The 23,410-nt window shown below is 36.1% G+C and overlaps 1 protein-coding gene across 3 annotated transcripts in view; it reads left to right on the top strand.

The window, feature by feature from the left end:
* The window catches only part of INPP4B (inositol polyphosphate-4-phosphatase type II B), a 931,109-nt gene that overhangs the window by 560,332 nt on the left and 347,367 nt on the right, over positions 1-23,410 (top strand). For 2 of the 3 annotated variants that reach the window (XM_051965729.1, XM_051965728.1), the window contains exons 8-9: positions 15,989-16,039; positions 22,660-22,739. In XM_051965729.1, the coding sequence (XP_051821689.1) occupies positions 15,989-16,039; positions 22,660-22,739 (131 nt within the window). Of the gene's footprint in view, positions 1-548; positions 597-15,988; positions 16,040-22,659; positions 22,740-23,410 lie in introns of all 3 variants that reach the window. The other variant, XM_051965726.1, reaches the window with a different exon arrangement.

The raw sequence follows: 23,410 nt of genomic DNA, 5'->3' as shown, positions 1-23,410 counted from the left end.
TGGGTCTGCCTTTCGCAATAGCTAGTTGTGTAATTGTAGATAAATCCTGTGACTTCTGAACCTCTGTTTACTCAAGTAGAAAACTAGAAAATTATTACCTGTAATACTTTATGAATCAGGTTGTTGTGAAAATGAAATAAAAGATGTCAAAATGGATTGTAAACTTGAAAGTGGGACATAAAATCAGTTTTCTCTTCTTCCTTTTTCATCTATCCTTTCTTTTTACTTCTCACTCTCCTCTTCCTCCTTCTCCACCTTTTCCTACTCCTGATCTTTTATATGTGCAGAGAAAATTGCTAATTGATGTAGATCATCAATTCAACAATAATTTCTCCATTTAGAGGGTCCCCCTAAGCATCAAGAGGTAAAATGACTTGCTTCTGCTCATATGTCAAGTATGTGCTTGAGGCAGGTCATCTTTCCCAGGTTGTACCTCCTACCCATTCTAGCACACTGCCTCTCATTTCTCTCCTCCTCCTCCTCCTTCCTCTTTCCTCATAATGACCTTGTGATGTAAGTAAGGGCAACAATTGTTTTCATTTTTACAGTTGAGAAGCTTGCCAGAACCAGAACCAGAACCAGGTCCCCTCATCCAGGTCAGTGCTCTTGCCAATTCATTGTGCTAAAAAAAAAATCAGCTTTTTCCATTGAATGTAAGATGTACTTTTTCGGTTTGTCTATTTGTTTTGAGGGAGGGAACAAGCATTTATTAAGTGCCTATTATATCCCAGGCACTTTGCTAAGCATTTTAAAAATTTATCTCATTTGATCCTCAGAAAAACCCAAGATAGGGATTGTATTTTCATTTTTCCAGTTGAAGCTGAGGCAGGCAAAAGTTGGGACTTGCACAGGGTCACACAGCTAGCCAATATCAAAGGCAGGATACAATCTGTTCCTTTTGACTCCAAATCCAGATTCTTTTCACAATTCCTTGTTTCATTTTTTAAATCATGTCTTAAAATATAATGAAAATTATTTCCTGGAAATCCTTTACCTATAGATTATTACTCTTTGCCTTAATTCTCTTTTCCTGGAATATGGTGACGAGCATCTTTGTGACTGTGAGCAAGCAGAGATAGTTGCTAATGAATAAAGAAGCTTCTCATAGTCTACGGGACAGCTTAACTCAATGACCATTTGTTAGGCACCTATTGAATCCAGGGAATTTTACCACTTGAACCTACTTCAGAGATAAGGGAACTAAGGCCCAAGGCTGAAAAATGATTTGACTGAGATGATTACATGGGTATCTGAGTACCTTTGTATGTATCTCTCCTGAGAGAGTGTGATCTTCTCCTTTGCCTTTTTTCCCTCTTCTGTATTTGTATCTATCATCACTATCAGCATAATCGCCATTACCATCATCATCATTATTTGATGAAGAGAATTTTCAGTATAGAAAATCCTAACTAAAACTAATCTGCAGTGTACCTGTAAATTATAATATTAGAGGCCTGGGGGGGCTTCTTCCCATTCTTTGTCCTCCCAGGCAACCTTGCATCCTATATTGTGAAGCCCCTCTTTGGCTACAAGGCTAGCTGGCCACTTTTGATTTTGTCTCTTAAATTGGACCCTCTCATACAATAAAAGGAAGGGGGAGAAGGAATGAGAAACTCAAAGATCTGGAGGGTTGGAAAGGCAAAAAAGCTGACCTGTTATTTATTGGGGCAAGTTATTAAGTTCTGAATCCTGGGAAATTTTCTAATTTCTGTGTGTATGTTGGGGAGGGGGAAATGATGAGGGGGGGATAGTAGAGAAAAAGAAGGGCACATGTGTATGTGTGGAGGGGGAGTAGCGTTTGCTCTAGTGTGGATTTTGTGGCAATATTTATTTTCTCCATTAATAATTTTATTTATTCCTTTTTAACATTTGAATCATTTACCAATAAACCCCATATTACTGCCTTCCTTCCTTGTAACAAGGATTAATTTGAGTAAAATTCACCTGATAAAGTGACTCTATTATTATAAGCAATGTTTTTAACCTATCATCTCCATTATCTACTAAGAGGGTGGAACTATTTAACTTCCTTTTTTTTTTTTTTTTTTTTTTTTTTTACAGAGACCAAGATTTATTTATATAAATTTGATAGCACTTTAGTGTTGTTTTCATTTATGTTATTAGAGTAACAGATATTTTTCTCTTGAAACTATGATTTTTCCTCTGCATTAATGCATATTTTTCTCTATTTGTCTGAATACTAATCAAATTCCTTTATATTCATGAATCTTGGTTCATTCAACTATTCTCCAACTGTCTGGCACCTACTTTGTTTCCAATTCTTTTTTTTTTTTTAATGAACAATATCTTCTATTTATTTTGTATTTTGTGGGTATGGGATATTTTGTTATATTCATTATATCATATTCCTCTAACCCACTGCCAGGAACCCCTCCCTTGGGCTTAATAAGCTCCTTTCCTGTCACCTTTCAGATAGATAGCTCTGAATAAATCTGAAATATAAGCATATCTGTTGCTCGGCAGCATTTATTAAGCTCTTATAGTATTCCAAGGCATTGTGCTGAGTATTGAGGATACCAAGAAAGGCAAAAACAGACTCTTTCCTCAAGGTACTCACACTGTAATGGGGGAAACAACATGTAAATAATTCAGTGTTTGCAAGATATGTACAAATGTGTTGAAAGCAATAAGCATTACTAGCCCAAGGGACTCAGAAATGTCTCTAGTAGCAGGTTGGATTTGAGCGGAATTTTAAAGGAAGCCAGGAAAGGTGGATATGAAAGAACAGAACATTTGCAGGCCTGGGGGATTGACAGTACAAAGGCATATAGAAGATGGAGGGCCATATTTGAGGAAATGAGAGTAAGCTAACATTGCTGGCTTGTAGAGTGCATTTTGGTGGTATAAAGTGACAAAGATTGTCAAAGGTAAAAAGGGCCCAATTATCAAGAGATTTAAATGCCAGACAGAAAAGTGTATATTTGATTGTGAAAGTCATAGGGTACCACTGGAACTCACTGAGTGAGGATCCAGGGTGAGGGGGATTTGTTGTTTGTAGTTCAGTTTTGTCCCTCTTCATGATCATAACATATGGGGTCTTTCTATCCTTCATTTCTCTCAAAATCTGTGCAAGTTCATGTTCATTGCTTCCATGACACTATATACCTATCTCATCCTCTGCCATGCCTTTTTCCTTTTGCATTTAATCTTTCCCAACATCAGGAGTCTTTTCCATTGAGTCCTTCTTGTTATTTGACATACAGCAATCTAGTATTTGATAAATCCCCAAACTCCATCTTTTGGAATAAGAACTCACTATTTGGCAAAAATTGCTGGGAAAAACTGGAAAATAATATGTCAGAAGTGGCATAAAGCTACATCTCATGCCCTATATCAAAATAAGGTCAAAATGGAGACATAATTTGGACCTAAAGGATGGTACCATAAACAAATTAGGAGAAGAAGGGATAATTTACCTATCAGATCTTTGGAGAAGGGAGAAAATTTATGACCAAAAAAGAACTAGAGAACATTATGAAAGGCAAAATGGAAAACTTTGATTACATTAAGTTAAAAAGGTTTTTGCGCAAACAAAACCAACAGAAACAAGATTAAAAGGGAAGTAAAAAGCTGGGAAAAAATAGCCAGTATTTTTGTTAAAGATTTCATTTCTAAAACATAAAAAGAACTGTGTCAAATTAATAAGAATATGTCATTCCCCCAGTTGACAAAGGGTCAAAAGATATGAATAGACAGTTTTCAGATGACAAAATTAAAACCATTTATAATTATATGAAAAAATGCTTTAAATCACTATTGATTAGAGAAATACAAATGAAACCAACTCTGAAGTATCACCTCATACCTCTCAAATTTACTAAAATGACAGGAAAAGATAATAATAAATGTTGGAGGGGATGTGGGAAAACTAGGACACTAATGCATTGTTAGTGGAATTGTGAACGGATCCAACCATTCTGGAGCACAATTTGAAACAATATCCAAATGATCATAAAACTTCATACTCTGCCAAGGAAAAGTCAGGAATTATATGAGCAAAACTACAAAACACTTTTCACACAAATAAAGTCAGATCTAAATAATTGGAAAAATATTAAGTGGTCTTGGATAGGTTGAGCAAATATGATAAAGATGACAATACTTCCTAAACTAATCTGTTTATTTATTGCTATACCAATCAAACTCCCAAGAAACTATCTTGCTGACCTAGCAAAAATAACAAAATTCATCTGGAAGAACAAAAGGTCAAGAATTTCAAAGGAATTAATGAGGACAAAAGCAAATGAAGGTGGCCTAGTTGTACCTGATCTAAAACTATATTATAAAGCAGCAGTCGCCAAAATCATTTGGTACTGGCTAAGAAATAAAAAAGTTGATCAGTAGAATAGGTTAGGTTCACAGAACAAAATAGTCAATGACTATAGCAATTTAGTATTTGACAAACCTACAGGCCCCAGCTTTTGGGATAAGAATTCATTATTTGACAAAAACCAGAAACTAGTATGGCAGAAAGTAGCCATAGACCCATACCTAACACCATATACAAGATAAGGTTGAAATGGGTTCCTGATGTAGACATAAACAATGATATTATAAACAAATGAGAAGAACATAGTATAGTTTACCTCTAAGATTTGTGGAGGAAGGAATTTGTGGCCCAAGAAGAACTAGAGATCATCATTGATCACAAAATAAATACTTTTGATTATATTAAATGAAAAAGTTTTTGTACACACAAAACTAATGCAGACATGATTGGAAGGGAAGCAATAAACTAGGAAAACATTTTTACGTCCAAAAAATCTGATAAAGACTTCATTTCTAAAATAGAGAATTGACTCAAATTTATAATAATTCAAGCCATTCTCCAATGGATAAATAATCGAAGGTTATTAACAGACACTTTTCAGATAAAGAAATTGAAACTATTTGTAGTCACATGAAAAGGTGCTCCATGTCACTATTGATCAGAGAAATGCAAATTAAGACAACTTGAGATACCACTACATACCCTCTCATATTGGCTAAGATGACAGGAAAAGACAAGGGTGAATGTTGAAGGGGAATATGGGAAAACTGGGACACTGATGCATTGTTGGTGGAGTTGTGAATAGATCCAACCATTCTGGAGAGCAATCTGGAATTATGCTCAAAAAATTATCAAACTGTGCATACCCTTTGATCCAGCAGTGCTACTATTGGGCTTATATCCCAAAGAAATTTTAAAGGAAATGGACCCACGTGTGCAAAAATGTTTGTGGCAGCCCTTTTTGTAGTGGTCAGAAACTGGAAATTGATTGGATGCCCATCAATTGGAGAATGGCTGAATAAATTATGGAACATGAATGTTATGGAATGTTATTGTTCTGTAAGAAATGATCAAGGGGAGGATTTCAGAAAGGTTTGGAGTTACATGAACTGATGCTGAGTGAAATGACCAGAACCAGGAGATCATTATACACTTCAACAACAAGACTACACGACGATCAATTCTGATGAACGTGGCCCTCTTCAACATTGAGATGATTCAGACCAGTTCTACTTGTGCAGTGATGAAGAGAGCCATCTACACTGAGAGAACCGTGGGAATAGAGTGTAGATTACAACATAGCATTCTCACTCTTTCTATTACTTGCTTGCATTTTGTTTTATTTCTCAGTTTTTTTCTCCCTTCTTGATCTGATATTTCTTTTCTTTTCTTTTCTTTTAAAACTGTTTATTGACAGAACCCATGCCAGGTTTTTACAGCATTATCCCTTGCACTCATTTCTGTTCCGATTTTTCCTCTCCCTTCCTCCACCCCTTCCCCCAGATGGCAAGCAGTCCTTTATATGTTAAATAGGTTACAGTATATCCTAGATACAATATATGTTTGCAGAACCAAACAGTTCTCTTGTTGCACAGAGAGAAGGGAGAATTGGATTCAGAAGGTATAATCCGGGAAGAAAAACAAAAATGCAAGCAGTTTATATTCATTTCCCAGTGTTCTTTCTTTGAGTGTAGCTCCTTCTGTCCATCCTTGATCAGTTGAAACTGAATTAGCTCTCTTTATCGAAGAGATCCACTTCTATCAGAATACATCCTCATACAGTATCGTTGTTGAGGTATATAATGATCTCCTGATTCTGCTCATTTCACTTAGCATCAGTTCATGTAAGTCTCGCCAGTCCTCTCTGTATCCATCCTGCCGGTCATTTCTTACAGAACAATAATATTCCATAACGTTCATATACCACAATTTACTCAACCATTCTCCAATTGATGGGCATCCATTCACTTTCCAGTTTCTAGCCACTACAAAAATGGCCACCACAAACATACAGGTCCCTTTGCCTTCTTTAGTCTCTCTTTGGGGTATAAGCCCAGTAGAAACACTGCTGGACTAAAGGGTATGCACAGTTTGATAACTTTTTGAGCATAGATCTGATTTTTCTTGTGCAGCAAGATAACTGTATATGTATACATGTATTGGATTTAACATGTATTTCAATATATTTAATATGTACTAGACTACCTGCCAGCTAGGGGGAAGGAGGAGAAAATTTGGAACAAAAGGTTTTGCAAGTGTCAATGTTGGAAAAATTACCGGTGCATTTGCTGTGTAAATAAAAAAACTCAATCCAATTAATTAAAAAAAAAAGAACTTCATACCCTTTGACCCAGTAGTGCCATTACTGGGTCTGTATCCCAAGGAAGTCATAAAGGAGGAAAAAAAGACCCACATGTGCAAAAAAAGGTTTGTAGTAGCTCTTTTTGTACCAAGCAAAGAATTGGTAAAGTAGTTGGATATCCATTAATTGGGGAATGGCTGAACAAGTTGTGGTACATGAAGATAATGGAATTTTATTGTGCTATAAAAATTATGAACAAGCTGATTTTAGAAAGGCCTGAAAAGATTAACATGAACTGATGCTGAGTGGAACAAGCAGAACCAGGAATACATTGTACACAAGAACAGCAAGAATGTGCAATGATCGACTGTGAAATTCTGGGTTCTTTTCAGTAGTTCAGTGATCCAAAGCAATCCCAGTAGACTTTGGACAAAAAGCCTGCATCCTGAAAAAGAACTAAGGAGAATGAATGTGAATCGACACATGTTATGTTTACTTATTGTAAAAGGCTGAAATTATTAAAAGATGTGCTTGAATCAGACAACTGAGCACTTAAAGCTAATTACTTATTGAACAATGATTCTATTAGTATATGTTTGGAAAAATGGTCCTTCTGACTGTTCTGTGCTGGCTCAATGTTTGGTGTATACATATAATTGTAGGTAAGGATTAAGGGGTGGGGTGAGAGAGGCGAGAGGACTTCACTTTGCAGCAGGACCAGGAGAAGGGAGGTTGTGGCAAGCTTGTGACAGTTTGTCTGTCTCCTTCACTTCTCCCCCTGAAGACCAAGGATTTTTGCTTATCCTGATTCTGGCTGTTCCTGAGGTCTCCAGGGAGTTAGCTCAGACTTTACAACTTATTTTTTTTCTGTTTTTTAAATCTCTCCCATATTTTTTCCTTTTGCTCTGAGTTTTCTGTCCCAACATTATTCATAAAGCAATATGTATTAGAAACAAATAAACTTACAATAAAAATGACCTATTCTCCCAAACTGAAGCCATCATAGCATCACTGTCCCTTCCAACTTCTTATTTGCTTCTCCTTTCTCTGCTCCCTTCAAAATATTCTAAACATATGTTTTTAGATATATATGTATATATATAAATATATATACATATACATAATCTAATTACATATTATATAATATATATTATATATTATAAACCTTCACTCTATTCATCTCCTCTTCCTGCCTTGGTGCAATGGGAGAGTTGGGGGAGACTTGTAAAGCCTCTGACCTCAATTCTCACTGGTATACTGACAGATTTTCTTTCACTTTTATTTTCCTTGAGGAGAGGAGGCTTCTCCACCTGTCACCATAGCCCAAGGGAACCAACTAATATTGTAAAAATTCTTTGTCATGGAAAAATTCCTTGGCTTGCCTTGTCATGCAACTGTTCTCTGCTTTATATATAAATCTCTATAAGCAAAAAGAAAGGAAAAAATGCCTTAGTGAGATTCTCTTCTATGTCATAAGAATTTCATGTCAGTTTTTTCTTCCTTCCCATCCATTAGAGGGTCTGGGTGTGTTGAATGTCGCTCTTATTTGACTTTATCTCAAAGCTTTTCTACCCAATGTCTGAATGTAAAGGTTTTGTCTTTCGGGGGCTTCTTTGTCAAAGTCCTAGGCGAAACTTACCACATACTGGCATGAATCTGCTCTGGTCAACTGTATCCTGGCTCCAGACCTTACCTTGGCACCTTATAACATTTCCCCACAGGTGACTGAAGAATTGAACTCTTATCTGCTATTGCAGAATTATGAGACGGCTGCTTTTCCCACTTTCTAGACCCATTTGGTGGAGAGGCTTTGTTCTGACCTTTTATCAAAAGAAAGAAAACTCTGAGAATCAATGTCTTCAGTCATAAAGTAAAATACCTGAACTACCTCCCTTACAAGGTTATTATGAGCAAAGTGCTTCATAAAACTTGAAGCATTTTATATTGAGGGATTTTTAGCAATGGCCAATTGAGAATAAGTACAAGGTTACGATCATGACTCGTGTATTAAAATGGTCGTTGGGCTCCAGGATCTTGATGCTTTTCATTTATATAAATTATAAATCCTATCAGTTACTTCAGCCACTTCATGATTCACAGACATAGATTATCTCTCTGTAAAGTAACTTCAATATATGGCAAGGATAACAAAAAACAAAATAAAATACTTGAATATTCAAAGTTAATTCTATATTTCTAGTTAATGTCCCAATCTCTTGTTAATTTTCTTACATTCAGCCTATTGCAATTCCAGTTGACTGCTAAGGATCTAGTACAAGTTAAATTCAAATTCATTCAAAAATCATTTCACTGTCTCCTGTGTACAAGGGACTGTGCTGGGTGCTTAAGAACAAAGGTCATAGATGACATTTTTTCCTGCCTCAAGAAACCTTATATTGTACTGGGGTAGGTTATGTTGCATAGATATATAGATAATAAGAATGAAATTTTAGGTATGTGTACCTCTGTAAACTAGAATAAAGAATAAGAATAAGAGTTTTCATCTGAAGCTGAAACTTGAAAACAATCTTAGACTCTAAGAAGTGGAAGTAATAGTACTTGGATATTAGGTACTGAGAGTAGCTAGAATGTCAGATCTAGGCTATAATTCCTTCCCCGCCTGTTATCCTGATTATTTTTCTCCCTCTTGCCTTCTATCTCTCTTCCCCTCCTCCCTTTGCCCTCTTCCATTTCATTCTCTTTCTTTTCTTCTATGGGTGCAATAGTTCATCCAACAGAAAAGGTCCTGATTCTGGAGAATCAGAGAATCAAATTTACATCCTGTCTCTGATGTGTTTGACCTTAGAAGGAAAAAAAATCATCTCCCTGTGCATCTGTATTCTCATGTAAAATGCTGGAGTGTTGTACTGGATGGCTAGCTTCTAAGTCCCTTTAAGCTCTAGATTTACAGTTCTATGATAACTTTTTGGTCTCCCCCCTTATCCCAATTTCTTGTCCTTCCCCTTCTTACCATCTCTGCTTTTTCTTTTAATCTTCTTGCTTTTCCCTTATTTTCATGATTTTAGGTCTGCAAAGTTCAACTTAAGTGCTTTATCTAGGATTCTTCTTTCATATTCTGCAATTATGAGGTATAGAAATGAAGGGAACAAGAGGCACTTTAGAAGATGAAGGACTAGGGGAGGAATAATTTTGAGGTTCCAGAAGATAATACCAGGAGTAAACTGGAAATTCTTATGAAGAAATGCTTCCCAATCCATTCTTTGTAGTCTTAGTAGGAGACTGCAAGAGGCTATAATCTTCCAGTAGGACATAGCTCTGTGCTGAATGTCCATGATGTAGATAGAAGGTACATCCTCCTCCTCAGTCACAAAAGAAAAAATACAAAGTTGGAAAGGACCTCAAAGGCAATCTAATCCAACTTGTAACCAAAAGGGACTGTGCCCTCAATTCTTGATTTGAACAGAAGGAGCTGGGAGGTGGGGTTTCTGCTTTCTGAGGCAAATTTTACATTCATTAAAATTGTAGATAGCTCTGATGGTAATGTTGTACTTTTTTTTTTCTTATCTTAAATCTAAATCTGTCTTGGTAATGGCTGCCTGTTTCTAGATTGTCCTCAAAGGGCATGGCAGAACAAGAACAATCCATCTTTCCTAGGATAAGCTTTTACATACTTGAAAGCAGTTATTATATGCTCTTTAACTATTTTCTTCTCCACTGTAATAACCCACAGTCCCTCAACTAAACTTCATGTAGAATGATAAGAAGCTTCTTAAACAGCTCTCTACTGGTTACTTCTCTGGGTGATGTCTATGAACTCACATGTCATTCTGGACTTCTGTTTTCTCATCTGTAAAAAGAGTTGAACTAGGATCAACCCTAAGGTCCTTTCTAGTTGAAGATCTGAGACAGAGATGAGAGAACATTTTCATTAGATTTCATTGGGGATGAAGGATGTTTTGGGGTAATATGTCCTCTAAATATAAACAGGGCAGTTAGGTGACTTGGTGGATAAAGCACTAGGCCTGGAATCAGAAAGAATTATTTCAAGAGTTCAGATCTGGCCTTAGATATTTGCTATGTGATCCTGGGCAAATTGCTTAATCTGCTTCAGTTTATTTGTAAAATGAGCTAGAGAAAATTCTATTAATTTTGCCAAGATAATCCAAAAATAGAGTCATGAAGAGTTGGACACGACTGAAAATGACTGAACAATCATAAAAAATATGAATAAAATTATACAAGAATTTTATGAAGCTATTGTCACTTACTGGATAGAAGGTTGAATTTTGAGTTAAGAAGGCCTAGCTTCATCTATAATTATATGAAAAAAATGCTCTAAATCATTATTGAGAAAAGAAATTTAAAGTAAAGCAACTCTGAGGGCACCACCTTATGTCTATCAGACATACCAAGAGAAGGGAAAGGTAATGTTAAATGTTGGAGGGGATGTGGAAAAACTGAGACACTAATATAGTGTTTGTGGAATTGTGAACCAATTCATCCATTTTGGAGAGCAATTTGGATCTATGTTCAGAGGCCTATCAAACTATGTGTACCCTTCGATCCAGAAGTGTTTCTACTGGATTTGCATCCCAAAGAGATCATAAAAAAGGGAAAAGGACTCTCATGTACAAAAATGTTTGTAGCAGCCTCTTTTGTGGTGGCAAAAAATTGGAAAATGAGGCCATTATTTGGGGAATGGCTGGATAAGTTATGTTATGTCCATCAAAGATCAATGAGATGGCAAGTATAATTATACATACAAGCTTGTCTAGATCTTCTTTTTTTTCCTAAGTCAAATTTTCTTTTTTATTTCAATAGAATTTTATTTTTTACTCAAGTTACATGTCAGAAACATTTTAGCATTCATTTTTACAAGATTTCGAGTTCCAAGGAGGAGAACACTGTATACTATAATGGCAAGATTATGTGATAATCAGCTATGATAGACTTAGCTCTTCTCAGTAAGTCAATGTTTCAAGACTATTCCAGAAGACTTAGGATAGAAGATGCCATCTGTATCTGAGAGAGAACTATGAAGATTGAATGTAGATTAAAGCATAGTATTTTTACCTTTTTGTTTTTTATTGTCATTTTGTTATTTTCTTCTCTTTTGCTCAGATTTTTCTTCCTCAACAAGACAAATATGGAAACATATTAAAAATGATTATACATATATAATCTATATTACATTGCTTTCTGTCTCAGGGAGGAAGAAGTTAAGAGAGAAAATTTTTGAAACACAAAATTTTAACAAAAATGATTGCTGGAAATTATCTTTACATGTATTTGAAAAAATAAAACACTATTGACAAAAAAAAAATCCAAATTTTTCTTCCTCTTTCTTCCTACTCTCTTCTCTTCCAAAGATGGCAGGCAGTTTGATATAAATTATACATTTGCTGCTACCATCTAAAACATATTCTTATATTGGTCACCGTTATAAAAGAGAAAACATATCCAAAGGGGAAAAATGAGAAAGATAAAAGTAGGTGAAAAAAAATCTTAAATCCTCATTCCAAAGACAGTCCTTTATCTAATTATAGACAGCATTTTCCTTCATAAATCCTCTGTACTTATGTTAGATCATTGTATTGCTGAAAGAGCTGAGTCAGTCATAGTTGATCATCACAGTATGTTGCTGTGTATACGATGTTTTCCTGGTTCTTCTTACTTCACTCAGTATCAGTTCATATAAGTAATTCTGGGGTTTTCTGAAATAAGCTTGTTTCTCATTTCTTATTGCACAATAGTATTCTATTATATTCATATATCACAACTTGTTCATCATTGTCCAATTGATGGAAATCCCTTGAATTTTCAATATTTTGCTACCACAAAATGGGCTGCTAGAAATAATTATGCACCTATAGATCCTTTTCCATTTTTTATGATCTCTTGGAATATAGACATAGTAGTATTATTGTTGGGTCGAGGGTATGCACAATCTGATTGCCCTTTGCGTATCATTTGAAATTACTCTCTAGAAAGATTAGATCAGTTCACAAACCCATCAACCATGTTCCAGTTATCCCACATTCTCTCCAACTTTTACCACTATTTTTGTTATTTTGGCCAGTCTAATATGTGAGGTGGTTTCTTAAGAATTGTATTACTGAAATGACCAGCAGGATGATTTCAGAGAGGCTTGGAAAGACTTACATAAACTGATGCAAAGTGAAATGAGCAGAACCAGGAGATCATTATATACTTCAACAACAATACTATATGATGATCAATTCTGATGGACATGCTTCTCTTCAATAATGAGAGGATCCAAATCAGTTCCAATTGTTCAATAATGAAGAGAATCAGCTATACCTCGTGAAAGAATTATGGGAAATGAGTGTGGACCACAACATAGCCTTTCCACTCTTTCTGTTATTATTTGCTTACATTTTTGTTTCCCTTCTCAGGTTTTTTTCTTTATTTCTAGATCCAATTTTTCTTGTCCAGCAAGCTAACTGTATAAATATGTATACTACATATATCTTATTTAACATATATTTTAACAGATTTAACATGTATTAAGACTACCTGCCATCTAGGGGAGAGGGGGTAGAGAGGAGGGGAAAAGTTGGAACAGAAGGTTTTGCAAGGGTCAATGCTGAAAAATTATCTATGCGTATGTTTTCTAAATAAAAAGCTATTTTAAAAAGAGTTGTATTACCTTGTATTTCTCCAATCAAAAGATATTTAAACTTCCTATTCATATACTTTGATCATTTATTACTTGAAGAATGGCTTGTATCCTTACAAATTTGACTCAGTTCTCTATTTGAGAAATGAAGCATTTATCAGAGATACTTCCTGTAAAGATTGTTTCTTAGATTCCTGCCTTCTTTCTACTCTTGGTTACATTGTTTTTGTTGTACTAAAGCTTTGTAACTTAATATCATCAAGATTGTCTATTTTATATTTTATAATGGTCTTTATCATTTATTTATGAAGATTTCACAGGTAGAGACTATTCCTTGCTCTTTTAATTTGATTCTGAAGTCACTATGTCTAAATCATACATCCATTTTGAATTTATCTTGGCATATGGTCGGAGATGTTAGTCTATACCTAGTTTGGGTCCTGTTGTTTTTCAGTTTTCCCAGAAGTTTGTCAAATGGCGAGTTCTTATGTAAAAAGCTGGGATCTTTGAGTTTGTCAGACACTAGGTTACTATAGTTATTTTGACTACTGTGTCTTATGTACCAAATATATTCCACTGTTTTATCACTCTGCTTTCTAGCCCGTATCAGAAAGTTTTGATGCTTATTGCTTTATAATATTAGGTTTTCTTTCTATAATTTCTATAATATATAATTACCCTTTGTTCCAGATGTTTTCAATTAAGTTCATATTTTTTTCACCATTTCAAGTTAGACTAGTGTCTAAGTTGTTCATTCTTAGCAGATCTTTATTAAAAAGAGTTATTATTTCTTCCTATTTGAATTTTGGTTTGTTTAAATTTTTCCCTAAGTGGAGAGAATATTATCAGGAGATGGAATGTGTATCTAGGAAATTATATAACAATCAAACTATTCTCCCCCTTTCAGATATACAGTACTTATTTTTGTGTAGGTTAGGCAATAGGTTATCCCCTTATTGTAATTATGAAATTATTTTTCTTTAACCCCAACTCATTATCTTTTATCTCACACAGCCATAACTGAGATCTCATGACCTCTCATATGACAAAAACATCCTAATTGATCTACCTCTAATCTTTGCTCACTCCATTTTATCCTGCCGCCATTTTGGTGCTGACCTTTATCAACCCATATTTTGACTGTTCCAATAGATTTCTGATGAATCTGTTTGCTACAAATCTCCCATTCCAATCCATCTTCTATTCAGCCATCAAAGGGATGGTCAGAGCATGTCATTTCCTACTCAATAAGTTATAGAAGTACTCTATCAACTCCAGGATTGAAAACAAAATCCTCTGTTTGATATTTAATTTTTCAAAATCTAAATTCATTCCCTCATCTCTTCTCCTTTTCCATCTTTCTGATTTTCTTACATCTTACTCCCTACCATGTATGTATTCTTTGATCTAGGGATGCCATTCTTTTTACTATTCCATGAATAAGCACTCCATCTCCATGCCCTTAGCTCCAGGCATTTTCTCTGGCTAATTCCTCCTTCCTACTCCCTAAAGTCTAGAATGTTTTCTCGCCTCATCTCTGCCTTCTGGCTTTATGTTCTAACTAAAACAAGCCTTCTACAGGGAACCTTTCCCACTGGCCCTCTTTTATTTCTACTGCCTTCCTTCTGCTGATTAGTTCCTATTTATTCTGTCTATATCTTATTTACACACATTTATATGTTGTCTCCTCCATTAGATTGTAAACTCTTCAAGAGCAGGGATTAGCTTTTGTCACTTTGGGTAACCCCCGGATTTAGCACATAACAGGTTCTTAATAAATGCTTATTTACTTACACTCACTTTATACACCTGTCAAATTGTTTTATGAAGAAAAGATATGATTATATTTCTTCTTTATTCAAGATGCTAAAATGATAGTCCATTGCTTCTAGGATTAAATATTAACTTCTCTGCCCAAGCTTTAAAGCCATTTACAGCCTGGCCCTAAGCGATGTTCAGGTTGATTTACACATGACTTCCTCTAAGGTCGGTTCAAATTAGCCTATTTCCTTCCACAAGGATATTTTCTATCCACAACACTGCACCTCCCACCTTTTTGCTTTTACATAGGCTGTCCCCAGATCCTGGGAATGATCTCCTCTTGGCATCTTTAACCTCCCATTTCCTCTTCACCCTCAAATATATACATACATACATACATATATATATATGTGTATATATATATATATATATATATATATATATACATATATATATATAATATATAGACACATTTTTTTTTGTCTTTGTCTAGCACTGGCATAAATACATGTTGAATTGCACTGTATTGAATTTCTTTCTATCTAGGCTTATAATAAACTGTTGGAAGTTATAGCTTATCATGTTTATGAAAGACAAGGGTGTATAGAAGCTGGGTCTTTGTACTTATCTGGAAGATGATACACATATTTTTCACTCTTCTCCAATGGACTCTACCCCCATTTCTATAAAACTCATGTTTTTTTTTTTTTTTTCTATCAATCTCAATGATCCTTACTGGTGAAGAAAGCTGGAAGGTAATTCTCAGTGCAGATGCCTCTTTTCCAGGGAACCCAGGCAAGAAAGGTGAGCTTGAGTGGCTCTGTTGACAGAAGAGAATGAACAGCTAATGGAGGAGCTCTTAGGAGGGAGCTTCATAGGTCTGGAGCATGAGCAGCTCCCAAGGGTGAACTCATTAATGATTAAACAGAGAAGCTGAACTGACACCAGAGGAAGACGGTTGAAAAACAGCACCTGTTCTTTCCTTTTCAAAGCCACCTAGAAAATAAAGGTGTGTTTGTTCTTACCCCCCCAGGTCCGCACCAGTGCCCTGCCTGAGAACAAGGAGCCACGGTCAGATGTTGGTGTAAGTATTTCTTTGCCCTCCCAGGGTCCACAGACATTCCCAACCTAATTGTTCCCATCTTCTCTGGCTCTATGCCTGGGGGTTGACAAATGTGATGGAGTTCAATTAACAGGGTAGGAGCTGGCACAGTTGATTCCTGAATTATGCTGAATTCATGTCTTGTCTCTTGGAAATCCATCTCCAAGTGAGTGCTCACAGAAGCTGGTCCAGCTGGCCAGGAGTAGCCCCATAAATTACCCTGCAGGCAACCCACACTTGCTCCGGAGTCCAGATTCCTGCAACAGTCGGGGTCTGGTGAGATTGCAGATGTAGATTGGGGTGACTCCGATCATTTCCTCTGCCTGCTGTTTAATCACTGGTGTGAAGAGTCAGGAGATGGACAGTTCTGGCTTCAGCCCGGAAATGTTTCTACTGCACCAGAACTAACAAATAGACTGTACTGCCAAGCAAAAGGAGGCTTCTGCTCTGAGGACAGAAAATCATAACCCAGAAACATGATTAAAGAGAGGTTTCCCCAGAGATCAGATTCCATCCCTGCCTTGATTTGCTCTACATAGACCCATTTCTCCATTCTCTTCTCTACAGATCTTTTATTTCAGCCAAGTCGATCTACTCTTTCCTCTAAACAAACATCTCCTACCTTTTTCTTTGCTTATCTAATGATCTGAATCTCCTCCCACTTCTCCCAAAGTTCCTCATATGTTGGCGCCAACTTGTCTGAAGCTGCTTGTATTTTACTACTGCTCACACACTCCACCTTCTACCCAGGTTCTCTTCTGCTTACTATTTGATGTCTGTGCTTTGTAAACCCTATCCTTGAAAGCCAGAGCTCTATTCCTGTCACTTCCACTTCATAGAAATCCTACGTCCCTTCCAGGTTCACCATGAACAACAACTCTTCAATAAAGTCTTTCTAGACCACCCTCTGCCTGAATTGTTAGTACTTCTCTCTCCATTGCTGATCTCTTTCTTTTTACATGAAAATACATTTTATTTAGACTTATCTTCAGGACAATCAAGTTCTTTGAGGGCAATTTTTCCCCTTATATCCTACTGTCTATTCATACTGCCTTGGACCACAAATTCAATATGAACTGCCAGTATGTCTTGGCAACCAAAAAAAAAAAATTATTGTAGTGGAGATTCAGATTGAGGAAAGTGCTAGTCCCATTGTACTCTCTTCTGATTAGATAAAATCAGGGTGTTCTAAATGCCACATTCTAGAAGGATCATTGTCAAACTGGAATGTGTCCAGACAGAGACAAATGAGGGATTTGAAGACAATGTTGTATGAGGATTGGTTGAAGAAAATAGGGAAGTTTAGAGAAAATTTGAAGGATGTAATCATGATACTTACCTTCAAATATCTGAAGGACTGTCATGTGGAAGAAGGATTAGGTTTTTTTTCTATGTAACACAAAGGGGAAGAACTAAGTATGATAGGCTCATATATTATGGTAGACCAACTCAATGTTCCTTCAGACTTATGAATGATTTGAGTTCTCCTAAAATGGAATGGATTGTCTTTGGGGAATACTGGGCTCCTTATCATTGGAGAGTCTACAGTTCTTCTTCATAAGAGATTTCTATTAAAATATGAGTAGTATGAGATATCCTCCATGGTCTCCTCAAACTCTCTGACTCAGATTGTTATGATTATGTGATTATTTTGAATATTATAATTCTGTGCTATGATATCTTGATTTCCCACAAAATCTATTCAAATATATAAGAATATTTATTCCATCTGGTGACACCAAAAGACTGTTTATTTTAGTTTCTATGCTTCCTTCTCACTGTCATCTATTGTTACCATGCCTACTTTAACACTGCCTTGTAACCTTTTTAGACTTCTGGGAAATCAGATCACCATGCTTGTTAGCATTGTAGCTACACCAACAGTAAATAAACTTAAGGGGAACTCTCTGTTTGCTGAGGCATTTGAGCTTTTATGCTCATGCTCATGCTTATGCTTTATGACATCTCTTTGGTTGCTCAGGTTGGCGTTGCCAACCCATTCCCTATTTTTCACTAGTTTCCTGGTTATCATCTGAGCTGGATAACTGAGGTGGTGGTAGGTAAAGAATTTCCAGGTAGTTGAGCTATTGATCTGTTTAGTTTACAAGGAGTCTTTTTGTTGATTGACTAACTGAAAGAGTTCATGGTTAGGTATATTCTGATATTCTGTATCTTGTCTCTGACACCTACTCATTGACTTTGAGCAAGTGCTATAGAGATTATATACCTGGCTGCCTTAATAAAGGGAGTTTCCCCATCTGGGAGTTCCCTAAACAGGTCTGCTCCCCTCCTCCCATCCATAAATTCTGTTGAAACATTTTGCAAAAAATAAAGTTGACTTGGAGAAAAAATGGGAAGCTGATAAATTTAGGCAAGGTCAATGCAAATATTAGGGAATAGACAACATATTTCTCAAGGAAAAATATCTGTAAGGTTAAAGGTCACCAAACAGTAAATGAAATAACACATTATATAATGTAAAATGCTCCATGCTGTGTTGGAAAAACATGTGATCCTTAGAATACCAGATTTGAATACCTGTTTGATTCTAGTTGAGAGACCTAGAGCAAATTCAATTCAACTCAATAAATGTTTATTAAGTTTCTATTATGTACAAGAACTATATGAAATGAAAAGGATTTTTAAAAATGTGATAAAGTATATATATATGTGTGTGTGTGTATTTATATACACACACACACACATATATACATATGTATACACACACACATATATACATATGTATACACCATCAAGGACTTTACATTCTATTGAAGAATAGCAGTCACACAGCTGAATAAATACAAAGTGATAGAAACTAATTTTAAGAAGTAGTGAAAAAATGAACAATGGGGTCAATCACAAAAGGCATCTTTATACAATTAGTACCTGACTTCAGGGATCACATCAACTCTTGGGTCTTCTTTTCCCTTATAAAGTGAAGGAGACTGGGCTCCCCAAGGAGTCTTCTCTAATTCTACAAATCTTGTGGCTGGATTTTAAGATTCCTAATTTAGAAACTTAGGGAATGAACACAGTCCTATCCATGCGTGAAAGGCTGGCTCCTAGTTAAGTTCAGTCTTAGTGAGCAACCTGAATATTTCTGACTTTAACAGAACCACTTCATGAGGCCAGTTGGATAAATTTTTTATTTGCACACTACTCACAGAGAGAGGTCATGGGATGAGACAGCTGTCCCCGTCTTTCTCCCCCAGACTTGATATTGCTCTCCAGGCAGGTGAGTGATGGAAATCGTGCATCAGGCAATTTAATGTTCATCTGCTACAGAGTACTTAAAAGGAGATGATAATTCTCAGAGCCCTGGAAAGGCAGCAGAACTATAGACGATACAAAGGAATAGAGTTTGCCACTGAACTGCCATTGAAATATATCTTCACTCAGTTCTCAGTTGTATTTATCACACAAACTAAGTTGAGACGGGGTTTTACAGAATTACACTATTTTCAGAGGTACATAGAATCATAGAATTCAGAAGGAAAGAGTTCATTGAAGATCGGCATCTAGAATCTCTTCTTCCCTCCTCATTATACAGATGAAGGAAAGGTCCTTCAAGTCCATATATTTGGAAGAATTAAACAAAAATTTACGACCACCATTTGTATTTTCAGCAAAAGCAATACTTTAGAGATGGCATTAGTACAGTAAAAAAGACTGGGGTTCAAATTCTATGATATTCTATGGAGTTCAAATACTATCTCACATTGTAATATTGGTCAAGTCACTATATATTTAAGGTGTTTAATTTCCTTATCTGGAAAATGAGGTGAATGAATTAGAACAGCGGTTCATGTCTTTATTTGTATCATGGATCCCTTTGACAATCTTGTGAGAACAAGGACTCCTTAGAATATTTTTTTAAATATATGAAATTATTATTATTTTTTTACTTTTTAAAAAAAAAATTTTAATATCTTTTTATTGATAGAACGCATGTCAGGGTAATTTGAAATTATTTTTTTAAATGGATCACAAAAGAAACCAATTGCATTGAAATACAACTATCAAAATATTTTAAAAGCCCCCCATATTCATGGATCTGTTAAAAATCTATTCATCAATCCAGATACTAGATTCTTATCGTAAAATTAGATCTCCAGTTCCGTATCTGTGAACTTAAAAAGTCCAAAAAATGCTGCCTTTGGTTTGAAAGAGTACTCTTAGTACCATTTAAGTAGTTATATTATGTTTATGTGAAGCTTTCTGTTTCTCTTCATGCCCCATCATAACCCCACCGAGAGCTATGGTGGGAAAGAAAGCCATCTAGTTGTCATTCTTTCATCCAGCATAGATTTTTCAGACTGTGCTTCATCATCTGGCTACAGTCTGCCCTGTTCTCAGTGCCTGTTGCTGTTTGCAGAGCTGCCTTAGAATACATTGACGTGCTGCTGCTTTTTGGAAATACCCACCCTGGGAGTCTCTCATTACTTACATTCCAGACTGGCCTGTCTATTGCTTGGATTAGCCAGTGGCTTGCATTCTGGTGACAACATTTATTGATGCTCTTCAGCTGCTTCTCAACCATCCGTACCTTCAAGGGACAGTTTGAATGTTGTCTCATTTTGTAACAAATACGGTCTCTGGTTCTCCAATACTTTTCTTTGGCGTATAAGTCAACCCATTTTATGTTCTTTTGGGATCCAAGATAGGAGTCTCAAATGATAAGACAGGCTGCCAAGATTTATTCTCTCCCAACAGCTCAGTGTCAACCAGTTCTGAGTAGACTGGACTTCGTATCTTGTATAAGATGCTAGGATAGCTAAATGGCTGTGGAAAGGCTATGTAGCTAGGACAACAGATAAAATTATTCAAAATTCAGTGGGCAATGCAATGAGAAAAACAAAGCTGTGCTGCTATTTTCTGGTTTTAAATATTTTCCATTTTTTATTGTGCAGCTTAAAATCTAATGGAGGAAGGAGGTGGGGAAATAAGTGAACACATAATTATCATGCAAGGAAAAATGAAGCATCCAGGCCAAGTTCTATGAACCCTCTGAACAGGGAAAGCTAACTTTCTCCTGGAAGGGGGAAAGATCGGGAAGCAAAATCATAGAGTAAGTGATGTTTAAGGAATATCCCAGCCATAAAGGAAAACATGAGTAAATTCAGACCCAGGAGAAGACAAATTGCAAAGAGGGAATGGAAAGGCTATTCTAGTGTTTGGAACATCAGATCAGTAAAAGGTTGTCACATAATATAAGCTTGGCGAGGCAGATCACCTTTTTACTTCTTTCTCCCTTAGGTCAATTTTCAACAGCTAATTGACCCAATTTTTCTTCCAATTACAAGTGTCTTATTTTCTTCCACTCTCTGTTCTGACTTCCTAATACTTGCTCCTCAATGTGTCAACTTCTTGGCGAATGTTAATGCCTCGCCAACAAGATCTTCCATGTTAGTTTATTCCTTTTCATCTTACTCATCAGATTCCCTGAATGATAGTAAACTTTTCTGTTGATAATTGTCTTCCATCATCTAAAAGAGCCTAATAGGTCTCCTAAAGTCCATTCCCCTACACAAGTCCATCCAGGGAGGAAACAGCTGAGAAAGAATTGTGTTGAAAAGACAGCATCGACCCCTTGTAATGTGTTGGAAGATGGAAGATAATAATGAAATAAGTAATACAGCAGATTGGAGTTTTCTTGTTATACTTTAACCTTGATAAGAGAATGAGAAACTTTTTATTATATACCTTAATAATGTGAATGGAGGTTCCAAGGTAAGCAGGATATTAAAGGAAGATGAAAGGTTTTCTTCTGAAGAAAAAACAATTTAGAGATTTATTCTTTGCATTATGAGGGGAGCACTGTGGAAGCTAATAGCAGTAGATAGTCGCTGTGTATTATGACAGGTCAAAACAGCAATTGTACAAAATGCATTTGGATGAGCAGAATTCTTTTTATTTGTGTTGGAATGAAATTGTTCCATGATAGTATAGAAATAACAAAGGAAATGAATGCTTAACAACATTACTATAAATGGGGGGTGGGGGAGAGGATAGAACGTTTCTATTTATAACTTGCAGAGTCCTACATAAAAATAACTCCAACTCACCAACTGGTCCCTCACTGGAGTGCAAAGCCATTACTGTTGCTGCTGCTGCAGCTGCTGGCAGAATTTTGAGGAATCCTCATAGCGAGAAGGAACAGTGGATTGGTAAAAACTCAAAGTTCCCTACTTTTTCCCCCTAGTTCTCAAATTAGGGGAAGAAGAAATTAAAAGTTTTTGGAGGCTGGGCATTTTCTCGAACTCCATCCCACAGGTTGTTCATCTATTTGTTTCTAATGAAAAAGATACATTCCTGCCACCCCAAATTGAGCTTAACAGTATAGTCAATAAGTGTGCCTGTGATCTATGAATGCATTTGGCAGGATAATAGATCAAGTCAGTCAGTCAGGCTCCAAAGTGATGTTTCTTGTTTGCTTCCAAATTGTGGCTCAAAAAAATGTCTGAAAATTAATAATATGTGTGTTCTCTCTCTCTCCCCCTCCCTCTCCCTCTCTCTCTCTCTCTTTCTCTCTCTCTCTCTCTCTCTCTCTCTCTCTCTCTCTCTCTCTCCTTTCTTTCTGTGTCTTTTTTCTCTTGTAGCGGAGCTTCTTGGGCTGTGCTAGTTTTAAAGTAGGGGACCTGCTGAAATCGAAGGAGCAACTGCTAACCCTTAGCCTAAGGTAGGTCTGTAGTAAACTCTTTAAAATGTTTCACCCACCATGATATTCTTTGACTACTGCTCCATTGTATGTGGAGCTTACAAGATTCATGCCAGTGGATTAAATGGTACTTTTAGATGGCTTCTTTCTTTTCTTAAAACCAAGTTGAGTTGACATGGCAGTTAAGTCCATGAGTCAAATTAGGGAATGTTGGCAGCTCTTGTATATCAACTTCTATGCTGTTAGAATTGTTAGAGGCATTTTAAGCTATTTTCAGATGAGTAGAAATGTTTCTTTTTTTTTTTTGACCTAGCTTTTTCTTTTTTAAATTATTATCAGAATGCTAAATTCTAAAACTAGAAAGTTTCTACTTTTTGAATGTTTGACACATTTGAATATGTCTACTTGAAGCCAACACTATGCATGTGTTAGCCATATATCTTTGGCCAGGATATTTTTGATGTAATTCAACAAAGCTTTATTCTTCATTTCTGAATTTTATCATCATAAAATCACTCAGTGCTTCAGCTGAGCTATGTTGGAACCTATTATGGGGTGGGGGATCAATGACAGCTCACTTTGAGGACCAGGACTTTTTATCTACAGGATAATTCCCAAGTTGCTGTGCAGGTGGGTAGCTTTATTAATATGAAGTATAGTGAAACAAGCCATGAAATACAATAACTGCTTCT

This window comes from Antechinus flavipes, chromosome 6 (genome assembly GCF_016432865.1).
Source record: "Antechinus flavipes isolate AdamAnt ecotype Samford, QLD, Australia chromosome 6, AdamAnt_v2, whole genome shotgun sequence".
NCBI classification, from domain to species: domain Eukaryota; kingdom Metazoa; phylum Chordata; class Mammalia; order Dasyuromorphia; family Dasyuridae; genus Antechinus; species Antechinus flavipes.
Note: the sequence above shows the minus strand (reverse complement) of the source record. Positions and strands in the feature narration are given on the sequence as shown.